The sequence below is a fragment of the Accipiter gentilis genome, chromosome 3 (assembly GCF_929443795.1).
Source record: "Accipiter gentilis chromosome 3, bAccGen1.1, whole genome shotgun sequence".
In the NCBI taxonomy this organism is placed as follows: Eukaryota; Metazoa; Chordata; class Aves; order Accipitriformes; family Accipitridae; genus Astur; species Astur gentilis.
Window position 1 is genome coordinate 12,720,776 of NC_064882.1, and position 23,537 is coordinate 12,744,312.

The 23,537-nt window shown below is 37.3% G+C and overlaps 1 protein-coding gene across 23 annotated transcripts in view; it reads right to left on the minus strand.

Annotated features, from left to right (window-relative positions):
• The window catches only part of SORBS2 (sorbin and SH3 domain containing 2), a 224,742-nt gene that overhangs the window by 57,750 nt on the left and 143,455 nt on the right, over positions 1–23,537 (minus strand). For 10 of the 23 annotated variants that reach the window (XM_049796585.1, XM_049796593.1, XM_049796693.1 and 7 more), the window contains 7 exons: positions 21,599–21,691; positions 19,979–20,005; positions 18,851–18,975; positions 17,273–17,890; positions 9,501–9,980; positions 4,407–4,551; positions 1,837–2,012 (listed from right to left, as the gene is read on the minus strand). In XM_049796585.1, the coding sequence (XP_049652542.1) occupies positions 1,837–2,012; positions 4,407–4,551; positions 9,501–9,980; positions 17,273–17,890; positions 18,851–18,975; positions 19,979–20,005; positions 21,599–21,691 (1,664 nt within the window). Of the gene's footprint in view, positions 1–1,013; positions 1,220–1,836; positions 2,013–4,406; positions 4,552–9,500; positions 9,981–17,272; positions 17,891–18,850; positions 18,976–19,978; positions 20,006–21,598; positions 21,692–23,537 lie in introns of those variants that run through there. The other 13 variants (XM_049796670.1, XM_049796705.1, XM_049796665.1 and 10 more) reach the window with 8 other exon arrangements.

Below are 23,537 nucleotides of genomic sequence, written 5' to 3' on the forward strand. Positions count from 1 at the left end.
CTGGGAGAAGATGCCTATTTGGATTGCTCACCGACCTTGAAGAAAGAGCGAGTGATATATCCTACCTTCTCCTGTTCATGGGAAATGCAGTTACAGCACTTTTCCATGTTTCTGCATAGTACTGCACTTCTGAGAGGTGTCAAGGTGCAGCATATTTGAGTCTTTTGCTGACAACTACACCACCTCTATTCTTACACAACTGGGGTACACAGGGCTCAGATATACCCGCGCACATTAAAAAGGTAATCTCAAATCAATATCTTGAAAACAATCTGACTTCCAGGTAAGTCCTAAGGAAGCAGAGTAAGAACACAAAGTGGCACACGAAACACACACTCACACACACATATGCTTTTAACTCGTATCTCATTGCGAGAATCATTTCTATAATACTAAGTTTTCAAGCTATAAGATATTTTGAAATTGAAACATAACAAAACCCAGAGCAAATCCAGCTGGAAAATGTCCTAATTCAAATTACATTATGTTTTTAGGAAAAGATCTGAGAGACTCGGACTATACAATCCAAAAGTTAAATATAGGTTGGCAGATTGCCAACTCTGTTAAGCACACTTGAGGGTGATTTCTGTTAAAATCTTAGATAACTGGTATGCACCCTATTAGATCAATCTGCTACAAAAAAAAGAACAAAAATAATTACTTTATCCTTTATACAGCATAGGGACATATTTACTTAAAAATGGGGTAGGAAGCTAGAGCATTGTTGCAAAGAAATGTCTTCATTATTAAAAGACTCTGATCGTATTACTTTTTACGTCAAAAATAAAGCAAGAAATGCCAGAGTTTCCCCCCATTCCTATAAAAATCGTCCCCATCTTACCACTTATTCTGAATTTTTCCTATTGCTTTTCTCCATCAATTCCCGATTTCCCCCCTAATTTTTCAATCCATTGAAGCAGTTCTTGGCAATACAACACAGCCCCATGTGTCAGTATTGGCAGAGAGGATACATCCAACAGCTGCTACATCCTTGCACCTCCCAAAGACTTCACCTGCAAAGGCTCTGCCGCTTTCATCCTGGCTCCCACTCTTCTTACTCTTTCTCCGTCTAGCACAGCACTTCTTCTCCGGCTGGGAAGGCCAGTAAGCACTTCCTTTACAGACCTAGCGCAGCTGCCACTGTGCTCTCTGGACCAGCCAGAAGAGGCTGCCCTGACAGCAGAGTGGAAAGAATGCTTCAGCATAGTGAAAACAAAACTCTTCAGTTCGACATTCTGGGACCACTCAAGCAGCGACTAGTGGCAGATGATCAAAACTGGGCTAGTCACAATGAAAGGGCTTCCACGCTATTCGTCTACATGTCACTCAAGGGCACAATGATCATATATTGCACTTCCACGAAAATGCTAGTCACTTAGATTATTATCAGAACAAAACTATTCCTGTCTACACTACTCTGATTATATGAGAACCACTGCCCCCAAAATGCAGAAGCGTGAGATTTTTATATATACATGCACGTATGTATATATGTATACTTACATACATGCATACATATAGCATGTATAAATTTATGTTAGAAATAACAAAACAAATGCAATTACTGCATATCTCCAAAAGGTAAGAACTACAAGAGGAGCAAGAAAGACTCACAAAGTTTTGGCTACTTCTAATTAAAACTAGAAACATGAGGTTGCCCAATTATGCTGCAATCAGCAATCTCCTTTTCCGTCAACACACAATATTATATTCATGAGCTCGCTGATTACGCACACTGTATTCCACATTATATAAGACTAGAAGAATGTGAAAAACCCATTACCAACAATTAATTCATTGTATGAGTTCATACACAGATTCCCCAGCATTTCCTACCGTTCTAATTGCTGTAGGGATTCCAGATTCATCCACCGGGCCAATCCCTGCATAATGTGGAGCTTTAATGACTGTAATTTTTTTTTCTTCTTCTGAGGATCTACAGATTGGTATTGTACTGGTGGTGGTGGTGCTGCCAACAGTCTGAACATGCTGTGAGTATGTCTCTGTGGACTCTGTAAAGATAACATGACAGAATATTGTATAATGACACAATAATCATACTTGGCAGTTATAACACGCTTCCCCATTTCAGTATGCTGTACAAAGACTGACAACAATCTTAACTGCATATATATATACAACACTTGAAAAAAAATAACCTTAGCTGGGGCTTTGCCCTACTTAATGTTACATTAACAGAATTATTAACTTATTTAAGGACCAGACAGGCTATTCAACTCAGATCTTCTTAGATTAGAGGTACTTTTTCACAGCATCTTGCTCACAGAAAAAAAAAGAAAAAAACCCCCACAAACCCAGCAAAAATCTATTGAGAAATAGTGGCAGCAGCCTTTTTCCTATAAATCAGACTCTTGCACCTTTCCTATCCATTCCTTGAAACTAGTGATATAATTACAGAACTTCTCCCCCCCGCCCAGTCTAGCAAACCGTAGAAAATTGATGTTCTGTAAGCACAGCAACAGATTCCAAACAGCCCTCCACAAAGGCTTATATGTTATCTGTTTAGAACCTGTTTAGAATCTGTTTTGATACATGAATATTTTTAAAAACCAAATTCCGACATACAATTTTTGTTCCTCAGTTATGTTTATACATATAATTCATAAAAATGGACCTCAGTAGCTTGGTATCTGTAGAGCAATCTGATGATCCACCTACAGTACTTCAGGTGACTCGTGCAGGCTGCTACTGGTTTGTGGTGACTTGCAGTATTTCTACCCCTCTCCCCCCAAATCTGCCTTTATAATTAATGAAATTAATATGTCACTATTACCACTTCCCTCTAAAATTCAGACTCATTTATTTAACAAAAACCACCCCACTGCTGGGATGTGTCCTGTGAAAATTTGTACTGCTGCAGATGATGTACTTCTTTCCCATACACAGGAAAATAGCCCTACTCCTTCATGCAGCATACTTCAATAAATTAGTGGGCTGCTATGACAAAGCTTTTTTTTTTTTTTTTTTTTTTTTTGCAAGAGCAGGTACAGTGCCTGTGAGACATTTCTACTGCAGGATAAATGAATGTAGGGAGTAAAAATAAATATTCTAACACTACTGGTGAAGATCACAATTGCCTTTCGTGTGACATTAACATCCGTTGATTCTCCTGAAGCAAAATATTTGAATTGTAATATAAATCAGCAAAAGCAGCTCTTGTGACTGACAGCTCTAATTTTAATTGAATATTTCTGCTCACTCCTACTGCAGAGAGCTGGATTTGGCATGACTGTTTTAGCTGTTTACTCAAGTTTGAAATTCTGTAAATAAACCAGTGCTACACATATATGGTGAGGGGCAACTCTGCGTGGCAAACGCCTGAATATTTGGGCCTTTTTCCCAAAATGCATGATGTTAAATTTAGAAAACATTTTGGATTTGATCTTTCATTCTTCATAGGCCTCAAACTGAGGCCATCAGTGGGATTTTTACGTGAGCAAAGAGAATTAAATCAGGCTGTTATTGTGGAACACAGAACTTCAGTATCATACAAGAGTAAAAGTCATGGGAAAACACTTATTTCGGGTGTATCCAAAACAGAATTGATAGGCCTTTAGATCAGCGAACTGGAAACAATTAAAGAATCTAGAATTCTGGGATGTGGAGAAACCCATATATACAATTTTTGTACTTATTGCTATGATAAGAATAGCACCATTTGTCTAAGCTGTAAGTCTCAGAGCGAGAGCTGTCACCTAATAACCCCTCATGTGCAACAAAAAAGTAACCCCCAGAATCACATTTAAATTATTTTGCATGTATAGTCTTATCTGAATATGCAAAACATTGGTAGATAAAGCAGCAAGCAAATTATTGTTCTGGCAAAACTGGTTTATACTGGCAAAGTGCCTTTCTAAGGCTGGTCACGTATTAAAAAAAAAAAAAAATTAACAATGCCCTACAAAAAAAACCCAACTCATAGACAAATTATAGATTGACATGGCTTTAGGTTTTTAAAAGGCCAGAGCCCCCCCTTTGTTGGCAGTGTTTCTACTGAAGATTACAGAAGTTGTGGGGAGAACCAACGTACAAAGTTAGCCCTTGGTTTCTTAAAGAAGGCAAAATCTGAAGGGGCTGCACAGGTTGAGCTATTTTGATATATGCTCTTTCCTCAGTCAAGCTAGTAGAAAGGTGGCAAGAGGTCACTCTCACACAAATAAGTAATAAAACTTAATACTAACTCCAGTTCAGGATCACTACTTCTAATAATAAATGCTTTTTCTTTTTCTTTTTTTTTTTTTTTTTTGCATTTACTTCCCAAGGTAGATGAATAGACAATACCTTCATTACGGATGTGAAGCACTCTGCAATTGTTTGCAGTCTTTGCCACATGAATTGGAATATGTTGCGTAATGTATAAAGCAAACGTTCTGTGTGAGGCTTACCCATCATCCTGCCATGCTGCATGATAACAATGTTGGAATTGAGTGAAGCTGGTGGAGGGTAAGCTGAAGAAGGGGAAAAAGGCCTTTGAAAATGACTCACTGGGCTGGCAGCAGTGCCAGAGTTCCCATTCACTGTGATCTGAGCCTGAGAGAAACAAAACAATATCCCATTAAACTACACACAAAGCCCTCCGACTGTCATCCCAAACAACGAGTAACGCAGGACTGTCATCCACACAACAATTACCAGTTGTCAGGTACCTAGCCATAATGGCATCTGCATTCACTGAAATACAAAACTCATCACAAGGGGAGCAGAATGTGTTCCTTATATACCTGGTACCTCCCCCCTTCTCTCCTTGTATGTGCTGTCTGTGAAGCATGCTGAAGTCGTGGGAAGGTGACAGAAAGACCACGGTCAAGGCAACGAAGATGGCACAAACAAGGTCTGCAGCGGTCTGACAGCAATATAAAACGAAGATGGCAGTAAAAGTTCCTCTCATTGTGCAACAAAGACTGCCTGCCACAGATCACTCACTATTCCCTTAATGCACATGCTCAAGTCCTACTGATATTAATAGGAACTTCTGTGCAGACCGACGGGAGAAGTCTCATTAAGACTAGCTAAAGAGAGTGAGCCAAAGCTTCTTTAAAAATGGAAGCCAGCTGGAGTGATTACAGGATGCTGATATGTAATCTATCACAATAAAAATAAATAGCACCAGTAAAAAAAACACAAAACCCACAACCACAAAACAACAGAACAAAGTCAAATAAGTAAAATGGGAAAGCTAAGTAAACTGGCAGTACAGCAGCATCACAAGCCATCTAGCCTATAGTCACAAGAGGTACTTCTGAAACAATCTGCTTCCCTGTCCCCAGTTTAGAATCCCCACATCTCTGAGCTGTAGCACTTTTATGGGGAGTATTACAAGGATTAAAACAGATACTAAGAAAGCATTGAATGAAACGAGCGGGTAGTGAATATTTCAGCAGAAAAGGGAGGGAAGCTCTCTGTAACATCTTTAATGCAGAATGCCTCTTTAAATCTGAACTAAATCAAAAGTGCTACAAATTTTGCTCAATTTTATAGAACAAAAGAGAAGAACTGAAACATGCTGTAAATGTAAAACATGAGACTATCTGAAGCAGCAACGTGTAAATAAAAAACATATTAAAAAGTATGTTATTTCTACATTTAAAAATGAAATGGTTCACGACCTCTTGTATACATTTGTATTTTGGAGATTACTGATCTGATTTTAAATTTTTAATGTCTCTGCCTCCAATAGCTGAGAGAGTAAAATGAATTCTGGCTCCTATGCAGACATCATGTGAACTCCTAGATGAATCCAAGACGTTCTCATTTTAAGGATGCCTGTTTTCAGAACTGAGCTGAAAAGTTTGTGTTGTGGTGACGTCTCCATTAAAACTTCCGTGTTTAAATGTTTCCCCTCTTAATAAAAAGTCAAGAACCAAAATGTAAACTAAGTTGGCTTTTCTCACATCATCCTCCCCTCCAAAAGAACTTGGAGCTGTAGGGAATACAAAAGCTACAGAAGCTCAAAGATAGCATTTCAAGAGGTATGAAGCCATGTTTTCAGATCAGGTTCCAAGATGAGGCCAGCCATCTCTACCCTACTTCAGGGATTCACCTATTCTCTTTTCCTGCCTATTGTCTTTTTGGGAAAGCTTGTTTCTAAGGAAGACAGGGTGCAACTACATCCAGAACCTTACACCTTCTTACTCATTTACTATGGCTTTTGTTTCTCTGAAGAGAGGAGCAGAACTAGTGTGAGTTCTTTGTAAAGTGGGAAGCTACGCCTATGAATTTCTGTAATAAAAAAATTAAGATATTCCTGTGATGGGCTTTACCAAATAGCTGGGTTAGACAGTAAGGCTCTTACACTAAGTAGTACACAATATAATGAAAACAGGACCCACACAAGTAGCTGATGGACATCAGTCATAAATGTGTATGTGGCGTGTCCATATATAACATTATTGGGTTTGCTTCTGAAGGTTTTAGAGAGGATATCAGCTCAGCTATAATTTCTTAGTTCCTAATGACCTTCTCTTTGAGGAAAGTTTCTGTGAAGGTGCTATTGCATTTGTTCATCTGATGCATCTTGCACTGGTGAGAGGGCTAGCTATAAAAGATAGTTCTGTGAAGTTTCAAGTTCCAAGGGCCTTTCCTGCCCTTGGAATCATTTGAGAACTACTGACATTTCAATCTGAAAATGTGATGCTTTAGTTCCAATTGGCAGAGTCTGTTCCCAGATTTTACAAGGAAGTAAAATCTTTAAGATGACTATTTGTGAATTAGACCTTTTACTTTCCTAGCTAATTTCCTTTGTGGGACAATAAGATGATACAGAAACTATTTCACCAAAACACACCTATTTCCCAGTTTAGTGGGAAGATAATCCTCATCTGTTTCTGTTGTTCATTTCCCTAGGCTCCTCCATTTATTTTTTTTCTCCAGTATACTTCACCTGTTCTCCACTGCTAGCAGAGCCATCTAATTCTCCTGCTAGGTAATCAAACTCTTGTAAAGATTCCTCCTAGGTACCACGTTTACATCTCCTTTAATTTGCCTGAGCATCAGAAAAAGCAGGTCTCTCGACTTCTGAATCAGAGCAGAGAAAAACATCTATTTGAGACTGGTGCTGCTTTCTAACTTTCTGCTGAGGCAGGCAGCAAAAGGACATAGGTCCCATTATAGAGGTTTGAGCAGTTTTGTGCAACAATGCTGCACAGCACACCCCCGGCCTCAAGACATTGAATTAGGCTAAAATACTCAGGATCAATTCTTGCAGCTTGAGACAGTCCTGGAACTTGGGAAAAGGCAAAAACCTAATGTGTACTTCCATTTCCAAGTTTCCATTAGATTCCACAATTTTAAACTACATAAACAAAAAGAACCCATAAAAATTACTTTATAAGGGGAATGTTCAGAATTGGAATAGAGTCAGAAAAAATAGTTTCCAAAACCAGCTCTTCTCTGATTTTAACTCCAATTCTAAGCATAAGCCCGAGTAAGAATTAAAATTCTCATACTTCAGGTTTTCAAAGAAGCTGTAATCTGTGACTAAAAGTATGGCCAATTAACCACAGTTTTATGTTTAGCTCTGCCTTTTGCCTGGAATGTTTTACAATTTTGTTGATTCAGCTCTTCTTGATGCTGTTTCTTCTCCTCATAAGATGTGCTGCAAAACCTTTTTGCCTAAGCTCTCATTAAGGACCTCAAGAATAAAGAAACAACCCCACTTTCTTTGAAAGCGTGGTTCTGTCTTATGTGGGCACACTGCTGGATGGCACAATCCTGTATTACTTTTATTGTTTTCTCAGCGGTTTTCATCTACAAAACCAACAGGACTCTCCTTTGAGAATGAAGATCACAGTAGAAGTAGAGCCACTAGCAGCACACGTGCATGTGCCACCAGCTTCCCCATCCTTTTCTCATTTCACTGATAGATTTATAGTCATCTCGCCCTCCTCTACAGAGGATGGGAAACAAAGACTTTTCTACACTGTAGAGGTGGGTCTTGCCAGCACTTTAACTTCTGTGGGGCTCTTAGGACTGTTTGGGCATTTATGTCCTTTGGTGGGAGACTCATCCTTTGTCCATTAACGGTAAACAGCTGCCATACTCATCCCTGCCATGTCTAAGAGAGAAAGTGGTAGTCAGATCTGACCATACCATATACCTCTACAGGGAGACTACCCAAAAAATGGAAGAAGGAAGGACTGTTCGCTTCTGCTTACAAAAATGGTGCTCAAAGAAAACACAGTTAGCTAAATATTTTAGAAGAAAATATAAATGTTCCATGCTTCCCATAGCTAGTAAACAGTCATGTAGTGATTGTGCCTTATTTACAAAGACCAGTCTGTATTGATTACGGTATCTTTGCTTACAACTACTGGGCTGTATGCAGATTCACAGTACTGATTCTTTAAAAAAAAAAAAAGTTTCAGAGCTGTGTTACAAGACTTAGGAATGACAGCTTTTACATGCCTGCTATTAATATTATTTTTTTTAAACAGCATCCAGAGCCCTGACAACAGATCGTTGACATTCCAGGTGACTATATGCAAGTTTGGGCTCAAAATACTTTTTATAAAATATAAATGAAACTTTAAAAATATATACACTGTTTGCTCTTTTCAGACCTGCAGATGATGGCATGCTGAAGTACTTGTACAAAGTTTGAACACTGTTGTGACCCAGTAAAACTTTGGTTTCAGAACATCTCTCTGTTTTGTAATTCAGCAATGAATTGCTTGATCTAAATGAAAGCTTTGTTCTGACTCATTTTAATCATGCAGATAATCTCAAAAGCAATAAGAAGTGATCTGGATTTGACCCAAATTCCATACCTTCTTCCTACCATATAGGAGTGTACTAAGGTACAGAAAAGTGAATGTATATATAAAATGTCTAATAGCATGCTGTTTTTTCCCTTGACTTAACCAAGAGAAAAATAACAGACACTTGGGTACTACAAGATTACTTATGAAGTCCACTCCTGTAAGAAACTGTGCTTAGGAGAGGAAAAGGTTAGTTAGAGGAAAGAAAAACAGTTTCGTGCAGTCAGTGGTCATGGCTGGGGAAAAAAATGCGTTAAATATTGCAAACATTTACTGTGAATTTACACGTTATATTACTGAAAACTGTACCTCAGTATAAACCAAAAATCGTGGTAGCCCAGAGGCTACAAACTCCACAAACCTGTACGTTGCTAACAATATTTTAAACAAATCTCTTAAAACGCTACAAACCGTTTGCTTTTAATGCATTTGGAACAGATATTTATTGAATTTATTTTCATTTATTTTAAGCAAAGTGTTTGATACACCGTAGCTGACCATACAACTGTGCAACAACTTAGTATCATTTTCTTATTACCAAATCTGCTATGCCAATGATTTTTTTTAAACAACTGTTGCAAAACATGCTGTCAGACTGTGAACACAGAAAACTACTAATGGCATACTTGTCTGCGTAACAGGATAGCAGACAAGTTTGAATTCTTTTCCCCTTTGACAACCTGTTTGAACAAAATGGAGGAGGAAAAAAGGAAGCATAATTACATGAGAAGTGGCAGCAGTGTTGGTTAACGTGGTGCCATCTGACACAGCAGACATCTGGCTCAAGGTTGGGGAAGGTGTTTCAGAGCAGTCAGTAGTATCATAGCTACAAGTCTGCAGCTCATCTAGAATGGCTGTGGAGGACTCACTCACTGTGCGGGAGGAGCACTCACTCATGGCAGAATCTGTGCTTACAGAGGCTGTTTCATTCCTGTGGATAATACCTTCAGAAGCTAGGTATGGGCATTTATATGAAAACTGTGAAAGGGCTGGGGTTTTATAAAAGCGTGAAGGCAAAAAATCATCAAGCGTTGGCAAAGAATATGGTACTAGATGGGTGCCACTGTCTGGTGAGAAAGAGGCTCTGTTAACTGGTACCACAGGAGGAGGAAGAGGCAGTGGAGAAGCTTCTGTTGCTGTTTGTCTGTGTGTCTGTGAAGCATTTACCTCCATCACAGGGGCAGTTACTTTCTGGTTTCCAAGCTGAGATTTGAGGAAAAAAAAATAAGAAAAGAAACAGATTACCAAATGAATAAAAAACTTTTCCCTTTGCCTCTTGCTGTGTGTAGGAAAATTACAAAAGCGTAAGTTTTTCAGCAGCCCGAGGAAGTTCACATTCACATGGATTAGGAAATGAATCAACCACGCTCTATATTAAAGTAGGAAAACATGAAAGAAATGAATGCATCAAATACTAGTGGAAGCAATGCCAGAAACCATAGTGTGCTGGGGATGAATATCCATAATGTACTGCATATATTAATGATCTTAGTTGTGCATCCAGAAGGTTCACACTACTTTATACTTCACATAAATATGAGGCTAGAGAACGCCATGTTCATTTTGTTTGTAAAAGGAAAAAAGGATCTGCAAGTCTAATCTCTGTAAATGTTGCTCTCTTATTTGTCAAGGGGCAGGTATCATTTTGAAATTAAGTGTAATATACAGATGGGCAGGAGCGCAAGCTAAATGAAAACACTAACATTGAATGTTCATATGATCTGCAAGCAATAGGTTGGGGACTTTTTTTGCCCCTTGTGACTGAATACATCTTCTCCACTGCCTCTAATAAAAATGTTTGGATGATCTTAGAATTTCCAAGCACGCTGGAAGCACCCTGTCAGCCTACTGGATAAGGTGTACGCATAGCAGCCTTTTCGACATTAGAGGACACAAGGATAGTTAGGGTAACTGGTATAAATCTGAGGAACAACAAAGACTGGGAGCACAAGAACAGGACAGGGACGACTTCATACTGAAACAAAACACACTAGTTGTTTGGCTTCAATGTAATTCCTTAAAAGTATAAGGGAACATCCTCATGAGAGGGCTTCTGACAACTGCCACACAATATATGAGCTTTATGTTCTGTTATTTCAAATCAGTCACAGGACACCGGGTTTAAACTAGTCCTGATGCTGGCTTCTTGCATCTACAACTTGTTTTTGAATTAAAGATACATGGAAAGCATGTTGCCATCCAATCTTTGTTAAACAGCGGCACAAATTCTTCTACACTGCCTATTAGCCACAAGCTTTCAATCCATTCCTGAAGTACATCAAAATCCTGTCTACTTCAGCACTAATGGTTTCATTCTTGATAGGGCTGAGGAACTCCAGAATAGCTGCAGGGAAAGAGCATTTGCGATTTTAAATTTATGTAAAATACAGGACAGTAATATATGCGGTAATTACTACTTAAAAAGAGCAACATTTACTCATAGATATCACATTGTTGCCAGTAATATTATGGTTATTTCCTATGCTCAGAATAGGCAGATGTCTTTAATCATTCAAAAAATGTTTCAAGCCATCAGATTAATGCCATTTTGGCATTTTAATACAAAATCTGAAAATATCTTCTAAAGCCCTTCTGGAAGACTTGGAACACAACCCAGTTTGTGCTACTTATGAGAGGTCACTGGGGGTCCAGTTCCATAATTCTTGCTGAGATCAACTAGAATTTACCCAAATAACCTTACTGAGGTCAACGGGACCGTCCCTATGAATAAGCATTTCAGAGAAGAATCTTAAGCATGTGAACAGATATCCATCACTTGTTCCAAATGGTTCAAAAGAACTCTTTGGCATTAGTGGATCTCTGGGGTACACAAAAATAGCCAGAAGCTGCTGTTAAAATCTGCAGTTAAAACACTGATGAGACTTAGTCAAGCAGCTTAAAATCCAAATCTTATTCACAGCAATGTTTCAAATCTACAACTGAAAAAAACCCCCAAACCTTTCCATAGAGTAAATCTGAACAGATTACTTCTTAATCAGAAAATAAATAATTGACTGTATGACTGTAAAAGGAGATATGATTTTTAGGGATAACTAATTTGACAATGGAAACTTCAAAAGAACAATGGAATACTATTAAAATAATTTCATGAAAAGCAATCAAATGCAGATGTGAAACAGCTGGTTATACAGCATAGTGTATCAGGTGTTTAAGATGTGTGCATTTACATATACATAAAAGAAACCGTAATTTCACTTCACAGATACATAAAGGGAAGACAGAACCATCATTCATGATGAATTTCATCATCCATGTCATAATTCAAGATCTCCAGCAAAAGACATGAATTAGGAGATCATAATGCAATTATGAGGCAGAGCCAATGTCTTGAGACCAGCTATCCTCTCAGCACCCCCAGAGGAAAAGTTACATATGACTGAGCCAAAATATGTAAATTGATCTCTAAATTGTTAAAATAACAGGAAATTTTGGAGACTTGAGAAACCTAGTAAGCCTTCTGGCTTTGAACTGAGAAGATTGCCTGCATGCTTGAGAAAAGAAGGGATGGACAACACAAGAACAGATATTCAGGGTGCATCCAGAGAGCTAGTGAAATTGCGTTCTTAAAGAATTAAAATTCATTGTGTTTGGCAAATAATAGCTGATTTCATCAGGCCAAATTCTTAAAAAGAATCTAAGGTTATCATTCTTACAATGCGGGTAGAAGGAACGCAGCAATTCTAGGTACTGATTCCTAACATGAAGTTTCTCAGCTTTGTAGAGTAAAACTTAAATATTCTGCCTAGTTCTGGAATTCTGTCATAGGTACAACCATCACTCTGGGAAAGAGTGGCTGAAATGGTGATTTAAAACAGCATTATTTTTGAAAACTGATTACACCATTTAAAAACATGGAAAGTTGGTAATCTCTAAACAGATACATTTGGCTACTACTAATCCATATTTTTCATCACTGCAAAAATTACGAGAAGGACAAGGCTGAATGAATTCCAGAAAACTTTTAATACCAGTTCCATTCAGTGTTCTTCAGATTAGGTTTGTTATTGTTATAGCGCAAGAAACGCTAGCAGAAATCAGGCAGATTAAATGCCAAACAAGTACTTAATCAATTAGAATGATGAATAACTAGTTAGACTACATAATTATCTTGGGTTGTGGAGCAACGCTTGAGAGAGAGAAATGTCATCAGAGTCCTAAAATGAACTGAAGGTCTCAAGCGCAGCTTCCTGCTGGTCCTTAGAAATATTCACCTTCCATCAAATAGTAAAATGTCAGGCCTGAAGAATACAATTGCTACCCAATTCACATGAAGTAGACATGTGACCCTAGTACGGGTTTCAAAACCAGTCATCTATCATTTTAATGCAAGATCTGTGGAGAGTGATGTGAGATTACTAATGACACCAAAGTGCTGGCCTTGCTTCAACAGTCAAGACACAGATAAGGAGACTCAGAGATAACTGAATAAATCCATTTTGTTAATACATAGCAGAGTTTAGTAGTCAACAATCAAATTACACCCATACGCTTGCACAAATGGGTAAAAATACCTCTGTTTTTAATTGTTAAAAGCTGATGTCAAAATCTCCAAACTGACGCTGCAAGTTATATTCTATGCCCATTTTTACTACCTAGTCCTCTTATTCTAAACTCATTACAAGGAGGTGGAGCTCAGCCCTTGTGTAAAACCACGCTAGTGATACAGAACTTAAAATGAAAATTATGTGCTCGATTTTGCTTGCCATCTGTCCCCCAAACATTGAAACCCGTCTTCTCTCCCTTCTACATCAATGTATTGTCAATACCTAACAAACAGTAGTGCATTAGATAAACCAATTCAGAAGCAATTTTTCTAATTTCAGGGTTATTTTCCTTGATTCACTTGTCTGCAGCTATAAGGCTGGCAAAAGAAACACTCTCATAAACATCTAGTAGCATAGATTTTACTCCTCCAGGACATCAGGACTAAACCAAGTGTTCACTCATCTATGGAATTCAAACAAACAGGACAAATGTTTTGCATCCTCAGTTTCATAGAGCAGTATCTAGAACAAGAGGATGCTTAGGTGTTTATTTCAGAAGATGCAGCTCAGAATTCTTCATCAGTTTATAACTTTTTTTATTAAGAAATCTGGACAACAGAATTTACCTCCATCAGTCTCATACTAACAAACACTAATTTCTCTGCTGAAATAGATTAGGTTATTTCTCCCATATCTGCAGTATGGTACAGAAGAGCAGCAACTCTCGAGACTATAATAATGAAAAAAATTTAATATTGAGTAACGTGAATACTTCTCTTTTCATATATACTTTTAAGGGGTTTAACCTTTCTCTGAGTAGGAGTGTTTAAAAAATGTCACTTGGTGAGTCATAGCACACTTCTGCTTGCTCCTAAAGTTTCAGCAGATAAGCTCTGAAATGAAGCGCAAATAGGAGCACAAACATAACAAGATACATTAAAGAATACTGCAAAATTGTTATGCATGAACTTGGAGCATACAAGCTCTATTTTGGCTGTATTTTTCCAGCTTTGTGACATTAAATATAGTTGTATATATTCCCTACACACATAGATACCCACACATGCACAGTATTTCTCATGCACCACATCTTAAGAAGTGATGATTAGCCAATCTTACCTCATTCTCCTCCACATACATAAACCCAGATGCAGAGGGAGAGTTGTTTGTTCTTACAGAGCCTTTCTAAATGTATTTGATTGGGTTTTGAGGGTTTCTGTGGTGGCTTTGAACATTGCTGGTGGGCCAGATCTGCAGTCTAAGACCATCCCTAGAGGATATAGCTTAACATAACACACTATGATCTCCATATACAAAAGTATTTTAACTGCTGCACAAAGACCTGTAGCGCTTGCAAATCTAAAACAATTTAAAAAATGAAAGTACTATCATGCAAAGTATACTGAAAGTTAATTTGTCTGTGCAAGAAAAATTGTGAACTTTGCAAATACCATGAGATACAGCACTAAAGGGGATCATAATTTTTGGCATTAGTTAGAACAGTTCCAAGATTTAAACCAGAGATGAGAGTCAGAAATCTTTTTAGACATATAGCTGTAGCCTTTATTGCTAACTGTAGCCCATGGCATCTCGGCTTTGGGACCTCACCTGATGCAGAATTTTACACCATCTCACATGCTGATTTGTACTGTCAGCTATGTGTTTTAACACAGAGCTAGGAAAACCCACTGGTTCCATGAGTCAATTGTGATGCCAGATACACCTCTTCATACTAATGTTTAGAATTTATTTCAAAGTTGAACATCAGGGAGGATGTCAGCTGAATTTTGCAAGCAAGAGATCAATAAATGGATGCAGTTTGAAAAGCTGGCTAAATTCCTTAATGATCCCTGTGATCAACTGAAATTTTTATCATTTTATTCAAAGAAACCCAGCTGCCAAATTTCTGATCATTCTTCCCACACATTGAAACCAAGGTGAAGGCAGAAAAATAAGTGTAGAATTGCCAGACAATTCACAGCTACTTTTCTGACTTTTGTCAGCTCATAGTGAAACTAAAACAGATTCTAAAATAAAAAGAAATTGAAAAATTAGTTTTGACTTTTAAAATTCTAAAAAAAAAAAGCAGCTAGAAGAGAAATTATTTTTAGTTATTCTGATTAGAGTTTGAATATTATTCTGGATCATAAAAAAAGGTATTTCCCCCAATTCTTGTTAGCTGTCATAAAACCACTTTCCGTTTGAGAGACACTTTGATTTATCTAAGCATATATAAATGAATCTTATTGCTAACAGGCTGAACAACTATTTTTAAATGAAGAGAAAACGTATGACACAGAAATTGTATTGGCCACACCTACACCTGTTCTACTATCTGACCGTATCCCTTGATGCCCATATTTAAAAAGCTTGCAAGCCTGCCTCCTATAATCTTCATACCTACCCTCTCTACCGGAAAAAGCTCTTGCTCAGCCTTCATTACTGTTTCTGACATGATTTCTTTACTGTGGCTCTTGCTCGAACTGACTTGTTTTACTTGACAAAAATCACTGATTCTTCTCAAGGGTAAAGCAACTTGTTTTTCTCAAAATACTCTAAATTCTATGTAGCCTAATAGAAGCGTTTAAGATGATTGTTTTGTCTCTAATCTTGAAAAGGACAAATGTGATTAATTCTTCACTGCTCCTATTTGTTAATAGAGTGAATTCAGAAGGAGCATTGCAAATTGTTGCCGTGTAATTTCACACAGCTTTGTTCTGATCAAAATTTTTATTTGGGAGTTGAAGGGGGGAACTGACATATTACAATTTGTAAAACTATCCTGTAGCTAATGCAGATACTTGTGGCTTCCAGAGTAAAGACCTGATGGAATGTGATGCTTTGAGGGAACCACAGTCTGAGAGAACAGATGTGTTACTATTATTGACGATAGGGCTGTCAGCGGACTTTAAGCTTGCAAGATTGTGCCGTATTTACTTCAGAGTAGCCCCACTTATTTCAGCAGAACTAGATGAACACAAATACATCATGATGGGATCCTCACTCAGACAAAGCTTTGAGGCAGATATACCTAGACCTATAGCAATCCCTACCTCCAACTGAAAAGCCTTCAAACTCAGATAAGCTGTTATATTGGTAGACATACTAGAATAATTAACTTTTTAAATAGAAAAATCTTAATGTGACTAGGTAAAGCAGAGTAGAAATAACAAAGTTTGTTCAGAGCTTTCCTTTTGTCTAGTATGTATTTGCTGCTACTTTATTGCTCCCAGGCTTATTTTATTTAACTCAGTAACTTTCTGAATGGCTATAAACCTTGCTCAGACTCCTCTGGTCCTATACTGTGTGCTTGATATACCCATTTCTCCTAGATGACATCAGTATAGTTAACAAAGAATTCTCATCTCAGTAGGCATAGGGTATAGGGTAAAGAGGGACTAAAAGTTCAGTGCCTTGTGATGCTTCCTGTAGAGGTGGTTGACAAAAGATTTTATCAACCCATTTTCTTTAAAAAGCGCTATTGCACAGGACACATAGGAGACAGCAGTGATTAGCCTTGCAGAAAGCACTGACTGACAAAATATATTTTTAGTGGCCCTAGAAAACTGGCAGAGCTGCATTTATAGAAACCACCCAACCCCACCGTTTTCTATCCATACTTGATCCTTCCAGCACCTGCGGCAGCATAACACTAATGCAACCCCCTCTAGGAAGAGCCACTTAAGCAGATGCATCACCTACAATTCACTGATTTCCTATTGTGCATTTGCACTCTATAAAGTGCTCACAGAGGAACAAAGAAGTCTACCTTCCAGCTCAGCTGGGTTAATTTTTTTTTTTTTTTTCCCCAATAGCCTTCCAAAAACTTCACGTTTTGTTCAGTTCTGTTTTGATGTTTTGATCCATGTGATAGGTAGTTTTACCCAGAAAACACAAGGTCTAACTTTGATAATGTAAGTATAACTAAACAGACAGTTATTAAGTGATTCATGAATGATCTAAAATAAAAGATGGAAAAATTAAATATACCACATGGCATTCTGCAGCCTGTGAAGAAGGAAGAACTGTAGACTTTTGTCCCAAATCCTTTGAAGACATCTTTGAAGTGTCTGGAGAAATACTAGGTGGATGTTCTTGGATTTCAGGCTCTGCTTTATTGTCAGGGATGGGAGCTATCTGAATGGAAAGAGACGCTGTGTGTACCTCAGGCACAGGGTTACAGGCAGGTGAGACAGGCCTTTGTGGAAATACTGGCACTTCAACAGGCTTGAGCTGTTGCTGTGTATTACAATGAATGCTACTCGCTGGGTCACGTGTCCGGGTTAATTTCAGGGTCGATACCCTACGTTTTTGAGACTGTTGCCTTTGGCCTTGATGGAGAGTAGTACTAATACCAGCTACTGTGCTTGTGCCTGCACTGGAGATTGAGGTCAGTGGTTTAATGATTTTTTGTGCATAGGACACACTTGTGTTAGATATTTGAGAAGACATTGTCTTCTGGACAGACTTCTCGTTAGTGTAATAGGCAGTATCTGTGGGAAGGTGTTTAGCTGGACTGGTTGTTACTGCCTCGAGTTTAATTTCATTCTTGTGATTAGTTACTCTTGCTTTCCGAAAACTTTCTTTTCTAGGGGGTGGCAGAGGTGCCTTATTTGCCAAAAGCATCCACACAAAGCAAAATAACATTAAAGAAGAAACAGAAAGAAAGTAAATGTTAGCAGGAGATATAACTCAATTTGACTTTTATCTTTAAATAAGAAACTAGCAACTTAAGGGGCTTCATCCCAACATTGCTCAATTCAATTGAAAATTGAATTGGTCAGGTTCCCACCACCTTTTGCTGTGCAGGACTGTATGGCTTGTGTTTAGAAAGCCAGATGTTCCATTTGCTCAGAGTAAACTGGGATCAGAAGGGAGCCCACAATAGTCCATTTTCTTTTAAAAAAACAATTATTACACGGCATAAGAATTATTACTGCGAAATTGTTCAGATATGTAAGTAATTTCTAAAATGTACTCCATGATCTTAGATAACAAGCTATTATTCACACGTAATACACATACATAAAACACACAGAATTGAATTAAAATAGTAACAGACAGTATTAACATTTGTATGTTAATCTTTTTTGGACAGATAAATATGTTTCCAAGTTAAGTGGGGTTTTTTTTAGTGTGCTCTAATTATATTGTTCTGCAAAACAGGCAGCAACATTGCCTACCTTATAATTAATAAACCTTTATCTTCAGATATTATTTTGATGACTGATGCATTTCTCCGAGTGTAAAATACTAATAAATACTCTTTGAAATCTGACAACACTCCTAGAAAGCTTTTATTGTTGTATGACCTACTTTTATTTAGCTGGCTGTCTTGTTCATTGAAAGCAATTTCTGGTAATTAACCTGGAGGCATACATCCTGTGTGGAGTATACTTTATCTATGCAGTAGAACAGTTTGTAATGCCCCATATGAACAGGTGATTTGCACTATTGGGAAGACATCAGGATGATGTTCCATTGAGGTATCCCATCTATATATGCTCTCCCCCAAGAACAACCCACACACAAATACCAAAGCATGAAACTTGGTGTATTCAGTTTTACCTGAGTTGGTGATTTTTTATCCTGCAGATTTGGCCGCACGCTCCTAAAACCTTTTGCTGTAAGAGATGAACTGCTAGCATCTCCATTCAGTGTCTCTCTACTTCCATCATTGTAAGATCTCCAAGCTTTTGTGAGGAAAAAAGAATAAAATAGGTTTGTTTTTTTTCTTTTGTGATTAGTAGAACTCTATATTGCTATCATCATAGCAACTCCGCTATTAAACAAACTGTGGAAAAGTTTAGTTACTACACAACTGACATTGCTGCTGGCATAATCATGGAAGTCATAAGAACAGGGCTAAAGCCCTTCACAAAATATTTATCTTTAAAATCTAGAAATCTCAAGCATTGACAACACTGCCATTTGATATCTCCCCACAACATTCATACATACTATGGATTTTAACCTTGGGAGTCCTTTTGAGATGTTGGTGCTTCAGCCCCCATATAAAGCAGGCTGAAGTACTTCCACAGATTAGGTTCTTGAACTTCACAGCTGCATCAGCTTTTGAAAACATCCCAGCTTGCTTAAAGTTAGTTGGTCATGGAAGTTTCACCAGATTTCACCACAATACCTGATTAGTTGTTCCAATAATGCATCTTATTTCCAAATCTGAATGACACCTCAATTTCCCAACCAACTAACCATGTTTTGTCTCTATTCTCAGAGCTGAAGGGCCCCCAGGGCATTGTCCAAACATAGAGGGAGATACTATTCTACCTCAACAAGTTAGAGATTTGAAGACAAAACATTGTAAGAGGCTGGTAAAAGTAACACATTATGTGAGCAGGCTGCTAAGTGAGGTGGGCAGAACTTGCAATCCTGAGTAAGGGAGTAAAAATAAAATAGCAAGTGCCACTGAAGCTAAAGGTGGCAAATTAGCAATCTATATTCTCCCACACAATTCATTTTCTGACAACACATACGATGTTATAGGAAACACTGCTTTCAAATGAGACCTGAATTTGAGGTCTTAACCACTTGCAATTATTATTACAATTTCAGTGATGCTTTCCTTAAAGAATGTGGATGTATGGAGTAATGAAATCAAATAAATGGAAGATTTTTATAATTCATCCACTTACATGGTATTACACGGATGCATAAATAACACAGTGTTTTATTTACCTGAATCTGGAGACTGAGAATCAGAGCCTGAAAAAGAAACATCCAATATTAATTTGTGTCAGAAATAAAAACATGACACAACTTGAAAAATATTATGAGTCCTTTTGTTCAGTTACCTAATTCCCTCCTGTTACCTAAGCACACCTCAGAATATTAGACCATAGGTAACTGTGCAATGTTCATTGCACAAATTCTACAGGTTACAGTGTGCTGAGAGTTACTGTTATTTAATTGCTGCTATTTCAGACAGCCAGTAACAAAGAAACATTTGCTGTGGGGTTTTTTCTAGTAAATAATGTGATATACTATCATCTAAAATCTAGATAACAAAAGAAATATCATCCCTTTAAGATGAGCTGGAAAGGTTTGATTTGAAACCAAGAAAATGCCTACAGATTCTGTCAGGATTTTCTTTCCCCCTTCACACCAAAATGTGTGATGCTTTCTTTATCACTTCAAAGCAAAACACAGAAACCGATACATATATACTGCCAGCACAGAAAAGATTTTAAATTTTTTCTGGTGTTTTTTTGAATTACTTGTAGATATATTAGTGTTTTTTTCTCCTAAAGAAACTAAAATAACATCTCTAAACAAATTAAAAATATTTTTAATGTACAATAATTATCGTACTAAAAGCACTCCTTATCACTTGCAACAAAGCAAGCCATTAAGAGATTTGTATCACATGCTTAAATGATAAAAATTTGTTAGAAGGGTTGCTAAGAAATAAGAACCCAATGTTTTCTTAAGTTTACATACATGCAGTAATCCCAATAACACTTCCACTATCCTTACAAAGAGTAGCAACCAAATATTTAATTTGCTTCATAAATTCTAATAGCTCTTATTCCTGGAGATTAGTCTTACCCTTGAGAAGATCTACAAAACAAAGACTTTATCTTGCAATTATTTTCTGGGTCATTCTTTGTTCACCTTCCTGCATAATGCTTGTTTGGTGTGAACACTGCATGTTCAGATCGGTGTAAATTAGTCTACATCACTCAAGATTACTTACTGATTTATATGTGTAACTACCTAATTCACAAGTGAACCTGGGCAGCTGATACCCATTAAGATTAAATTTTGCAAACCCAGACATGAGTATTGCTAAGAAGCTGTTCTGCCTGTGTACTGAATAATCGACATGTTTTTATTGTTTTAAACATTTTTAGGAAAACATGCTTGATAAATTTTCTTTTTAAAGTTAATCTGGCTTCTGACGATCATTTTACAATAACATTCTGATTCTTTTCCTTTGAGAAAGGTTTTTAAAGCAAGTCGCAATAAACAAAATTTGTAATAAACAAAACCTACTCTTCATGCTATGTTATCTTGAAAAAAAAAAAACCAAACAGGGGACATAGGACTCAAAGGCAAAATTAATTAATAAATAACTGATTTTTCCTAAGTCTTCCTAATTTTTTTCATTAATGGCTACTAAGCATATGCAGAGAGAAATTAAGACCACTTTTTAAAGAACACTGTAGAAGTGACAGACCTGTCCGTGGAACAGAAAATACAGTTACCCTTCTCCTTCTTGCAGAGTAATATTGCAGGAATGTGTAACACTATAGAAAAGCCATTCAGGAGTATTATCTCACTGGTTAGCGGTTATACCTGAGGCCAATAGGTTTGGAGAACTCTGAACTCTCTTCACAGCTGTTAATGTGACAGACATTGCAGCACGTTTGCGAGCACACCCACCGCTATCTGGAAGCACAAAACAATACAGACAGCAGCCCCAGACAAAGGGAGCAAGCACATGCAACATATCATAGTGTGAGATACACCAAACATATGTGAAAATAAGCATGCAGTTAGGGAACTGCTACAGGAACATGTAAATTTACAAGTTTCACAGATTAGCAGAACACATAAAATTTCACAAGCTTTAAATAACAATAAACCTCACAGAAAATAAGTAAAGAAAGCAATATTTAATACTTAATCCACTAGGGAAATATATACATTTTGTTACCTGAAAGACTGCTTAATTATAGCTAATTAGTAAAACCAAACAAATAATCAAGATGAAAGATTAAGCATTCCAGAGTAATATTAATCAGTAATCTGCACTGTAAAATAATTTCATTGTATGCATTAGAAAGACATCATTCATAAACTAAGCTTATGTTTGATCAGCTGACAAAGTGCTTCTGTTCAGTCTTTTGGATCCTTTAAGCTCAAGAAACAAAATTACTAAGTATGCCATAATTTTTTCGTTGTTTTGGTGGAACACCCTTGCTCTTCCCCCCCTCCCCCCTTCTTTTTTTATCTAATAGAAGATTAAAAAAATATATGTCTGGAACCCAATAACAACCTGAGGGAATGACTAGAAATTTAAAATCACTCTGAACAACCAGGAATGGAAAAAACCTTTCTTCTGGACCTTGCATGACTCCTTTCTTTCCTCAGTCTCTGGTCTTCTCTCACTTGGAGCTCTCATTCTGTTTTATAAATACTTTGTTATTATTAGAAGGTAGCTTTCCCAGAACTTAGCTTTTTAGCAACTCTAACATAGTTGTAAAAGCAAGTTAATAAATATTCTCCCTGACTATATTTAACTAGAATATTTTTCTGCTCTTTACTATAATAATTATTTTAATTTTCATATTTGATATTACTGAAATTTCATACAAGGCCCCACTGAAGTAAAGAAGAACCAGAACTACGATAGAGGCCCTAACGGTTTTTATATATGCGTCCTGTGACAGGGAGTTTTATAAAATTATGCTTAAGGAAGATGTGCAACCTATTAGTAGAAAGTATTTCCTATGATAGCAGTAATTTGAGCCACAGAGACATCTTTAGCCCACACCTGCAAGAGAAGTGAGCTCCTGGTATTTCTTTGCCCATTCCAGTATTCCCCCGAAATAGCAGAGCCCTCTGGCCACAGGTCTGCAGGATATGCATTAAGTAGTTGTTAACGTTGGCAAACATCAGAGCCACTGCCCCAAGTTTAAGCAGTTCCAAAGACTCATTGCCAATTCCAAGTCTCATGGCAAAAGGCCAAATGATTTTAGTGAGCAATAGTCAAAAGCAATGCATTACCCACAATTAATTATTGGTGCTGTACGTGTGAAACAAAGACAATGGCTATCAAATCTGCACTTTTGTTTTAGTTTGCCTATATAAATATAGAATGCAATGGTAATTAAAACCACATTTTCCACTCTTGCATTCCCTCCCCCTGTGACATACACCAGAAGTAATTCCAAGGTGATCTGATGATGTGTTGATATTGAGGTTCTGTTCTTATCAGAATATTGGCAGACTTTGACAACATACTTTATTTGATTAATACAAGCTAACAGGCAAACAGTTTTGTTATAAGATGCTGTTAAGATGTTTGTCACATCTTTTATTCAAACAAAGTGACGCTTTATTTGTATTTTTTCAAGAGCTACCTTCCTGAATTTCAGGACAGGGAAACTGAAGTGGGAGGAAAGGAAGACGAGCAGAAAACTGACTACAAATATTTTAGCATTGTAACTTCAAGAAATTCTGCTTCAAATTAGTTTTTAATGTAACTGAACTGAATCAGAGTTTTATACTT